General features: G+C 47.4%; 1 protein-coding gene across 1 annotated transcript; it reads left to right on the top strand.

Moving 5' to 3' along the window:
• The first annotated feature begins 723 nt into the window (after positions 1 to 723).
• SARC_08996 (hypothetical protein) lies at positions 724 to 4,226 on the top strand. Its single transcript, XM_014297006.1, has 2 exons — positions 724 to 1,930; positions 3,028 to 4,226. The coding sequence occupies exons 1-2, from the start codon at positions 836 to 838 to the stop codon at positions 3,235 to 3,237; spliced, it is 1,305 nt and encodes a 434-aa protein (XP_014152481.1). The 5' UTR covers positions 724 to 835; the 3' UTR covers positions 3,238 to 4,226.

The raw sequence follows: 4,226 nt of genomic DNA, 5'->3' as shown, positions 1-4,226 counted from the left end.
ATTTAAGGATATTACTACTATAGCATGTATGTGTATAATAATGATGATACTACTATACCATATATGTGTATATTAATGATGATATTAATATACCATGTATGTATATATTAATGATGATACTACTATACCATGTATGTGTATATTAATGATGTTACTACTATAGCATGTATGCCTATATTAATGATGCTACTACTATAGCATGTATGTGTGTATTAAAGATGTCACTACTATAGCGTGTATGTGTATACTAATGATGTTACTACTAAAGCACAACACTATACATAAGTACACTCATCGCTAACACTGTACATAAGTACACTCATCGCTAACACTATACATAAGTACACTCATCGCAAACACTATACATAAGTACACTCATCGCTATCTCTATACATATGTGCACGCATCGGGAACACTTTTATCCCCTGAGTGTGTGTGCGTTTACCTGACATGCACGTGTCTGTGTCAGCTCATCTCCCGAGGACAATCACTGTGTGTCTGCCCTCAACCATAATGCACAGACCAGACCACTCATGCACTACATCTGTTTGTCCCTCATTGCATTCCTTCCCCAACAGTGTCCGGCTGGGATTGGCCAACCTCTAAAAACCTTATACCTTAACTTCCTTGGTAGATGACCTCAGCAGCAAGAGTTCTCAACTCAGTCTACCATTGTGCAGAGTCGGCGTATCTTCTGCGTACTTCTTCTAAGAGTTGTACTGTCTACATCTAGCATAGTCAGTACTATACATCTGTTATAGTAAATAGCAACTTCGGCGCTCCTCCTTATTTGTCCATCTCCCGAGCTTCGGTGTGACCCTCTTCTTCATCCAGGATGTCTAAAAAAGCGAAAGCAGGGTTCACGCTGCTATCCGTGTTTGGCCCGTCACGCAGCCACCGTAAGCTGTGTGCGATGCTGTTGCTGGTGTGTCTCACATACGTATACACACACTTTGGTAGATTGGGCCTCGGTACACGCGTGCGCTCGCATGTGCAGAGAGATGCGTCTAGCAGTTCGGTACAGTTAGCAGAGGTAGCGGTACTGGGCAAGGAGGACGCGGCAGGTGTGTACACGGACGAACCTGTTGAGAAGAGGTCACTGGGGGTGGACAAGGAAACACCCGAGACGGCGGATGACAGCCAAGGCAATCGATTAGCCGCACAGGAGATCAACAGGGACGTACGCCTAAACAACGGGCCACAGACAACTGCGCACAACCCGGACGGGGGCATTAATCAACCACGGGGGGTGTTAATTGGGGTCTTTAGTGTGGCTTCGCACTTTGAACGGCGCTCACTCATACGCACCACGTACATGCGCATGACGCGAAGGGACCGTGACGAACAGGACTACCCCCAGCGAAAGAGTAGCAAGAGCTCAGGCTCTGCAAAGAGGGCTTTGCACCGTAGGTTTGCCCGCAATGCGACCGTTGTGTTTGTGGTGGGACAGCCTGTGAACAGTGCCGAACTGCACCTGTTGTGGTCAGAAAGGGACACCCACGGGGACATACTCATCCTGCCGTGCGAGGAGAATATGGACGAGGGGAAGACCTTCGAGTACTTTAAACACGTGTACGAGGTGTACGGCCCGGGGCAAAGTGGACAAATATCGAGGGGGACTCGAGCGAGAACGGCCGATGGACCAGGGAACTCTGACTCTGGTGCGCAGGGAGAGTTGTCATCCGCCCGTCCCGCTATTCCGTACCGCTTTGTGGTCAAAACCGATGAGGACACATGGGTGCACGTGGCCAATCTCGAGGCGAAGCTCGACTCACTTCCTAATAGGGGCACCTACTTTGGGCGGGCCGTGTGTGTGGGCGCGCGTACGGGTAGCGACTGTTTCATGGCTGGGCTGGGGTATGCGCTGTCATGGGATCTGGTTGAGTTTATCGCCACAGACCCTACTGTGGCACATAACACTGTTGGCCAGGTACGCTCGCTCTACAGCTGTTTGCACACACACACTCCTGGTGGGTTCTTATATTGTGCTGGAGTATGTGTTCTATAGACATTGGAGGACACACCGGTCGCAGTGTTGTACTTGCGTGCAGTTGTATATACAAAGCCGAAGGTAGTTGTTGTTGTGAGGCCATTGGGCAGATGTCACCGCAGCAGGTTCGCTTATAGCGCAGAATGTCAATGGCCATGTGCAATCGCTTGCTGTTTGTGTGTGTGTGTGTCTGTATGGTCACTTGTCTGTTTCATATCATACACATAGATCCGTGTTTTGTGATTGTATTTTTAGTTAACGATGGACTTATACAAGCAGCTGTCAGGGGGTTTAATTTTGGTTCAATTGAGTACCCTTATTTAGCTCATAGTATCGTCAGTCTGGTATACGTCGTAGTACTGTACACATATCGCTATATATAAGATGTCACACGTCTATGTACTATAATTGTGCATATGTATGTAGCTTTTATATATCTGTCTCTTCAGACTAGTATGTAGCATAGAACACCCTCGTACAGGCACAGTGGCTGGTCGTACATACACACATCCATCTAATCAGCCGTAGTTATCTGCTTCTCTTTGTCTGTATGTGACTATGGAGTGTGTTGTGTAGTCGCTCCGTCATATGTTGTATAGTGTCCGTATCGCAGGTACTATGATTACAGCTTATCCCAGCTATCAATTAAAGGCTGCCAACCCACTAACATGCAAACACACCCCTCAGCGCATACTTCAACCGTCGCATCCTCATCCCTCTCTCTACTTATATCACAAGCTCTATAGTCATGTCTCTCTCTACCTATATCACAAGCTCTATAGTCATATGTCTCTCTACCTATATCACAAGCTCTATAGTCATGTCTCTCTCTACCTATATCACAAGCTCTATAATCATATCTCTCTCTACCTATACCACAAGCTCTATAGTCATGTCTCTCTCTACTTATATCACAAACTCTATAGTCATGTCTCTCTCTACCTATACCACAAGCTCTATAGTCATATCTCTCTCTACTTATATCACAAGCTCTATAGTCATGTCTCTCTCTACCACCCCTTGCACCCCCGCATTAGGAGGATGCGCTGGTCAGTGAGTGGTTCTATCAGCAGAATGTAATGCACCATCACGTGACGGACGAGGTCGACATCTATGACACACCCGACCTGGGCAAGGGTATTGGGTGGTCCAAGCCATACACCCCACACACCGTGTTTGTGCACCAGTGTAAGCGTAGAGACTGGTTTATACGCACCAGCCACCACTTCCTCGCAGATAGTGCATAGTGTATATTGACGGATGGATGTAGAGTCCACACACACTGTGTATGGAGCTTACACACAAAGATGTAAATATGGCTCCTACTGGCTGTGTGTATCAGTGTGTTGGCTGGGTGTATCAGTGTACACGCAGAGAAGCGTGTATCAGTGTACACGCAGAGAGTGGCTATACACGTCAACCAGCCTACTCTCGCGCTAATTAGTTGCTATGTCCTACACACGAGTGTTAGTGTTGTCTGCTCGTGTACGTGTGTGTGCTGCGAGTGGCGTACAGGTACCAACTATCCCTTTCTGGCCCATTCTTTCGGGGAGTTATCCAGCACAGTATGCGCGTACAGCTGTTTATGTACTAGCGGGAGTTTCGCGGAGAAACGCACCCCATCACATAGTGTGTGTGTGTTTGCGGTGCAGCGGATATCCACAGAGGAACGCGCTCGAATCTACCACCACTTTCTGGTTCGTTTGTGAGGTGATAAATACATGCCACACACACAAACAGTGTACCATTGGCAGCCCTCGGAATGGTCTTGGCCATAAACTATAACCCTAAACCCTAAAATCCTTATACAGACTAACAATAGCTTTCTGGCTCACATCTGTTTAGCATACAGCCACACATGGTGTATGTGTGTCTATATGAGTGCAACGAATGGTCTATCTGCGTTCACCAGCCCAGAGTTTACCATCAGACTACGTGAACTGCACGGCAAGTATGTGGCCGTTATTTAAGTAGCGACCGTTTGGTACTCCTCAGATATCGCACCCTGGCCATCTCGAAGGGGATAGATACACGCCGCTGCGTACGTGCACAAACGCAGGCGCAGCCGATATATGGGCTAGCTAACTTACCGATGGCGAATATAAGTCGACAGATGCACATGCTCAATCATCCTAACGCACGAACTTGCCAAACCTACACTTCACCATGTACCTACTACTATAAAAACATATTCTGATTAAACGCAAGACTCGGATTTCAATAGACACAATCCGCA

Source organism: Sphaeroforma arctica (assembly GCF_001186125.1).
Source record: "Sphaeroforma arctica JP610 unplaced genomic scaffold supercont1.868, whole genome shotgun sequence".
Classification (NCBI taxonomy): domain Eukaryota; class Ichthyosporea; order Ichthyophonida; genus Sphaeroforma; species Sphaeroforma arctica.
The sequence above is the reverse complement of the archived record's forward strand: the minus strand, read 5'-3'. Positions and strand labels throughout refer to the sequence as shown.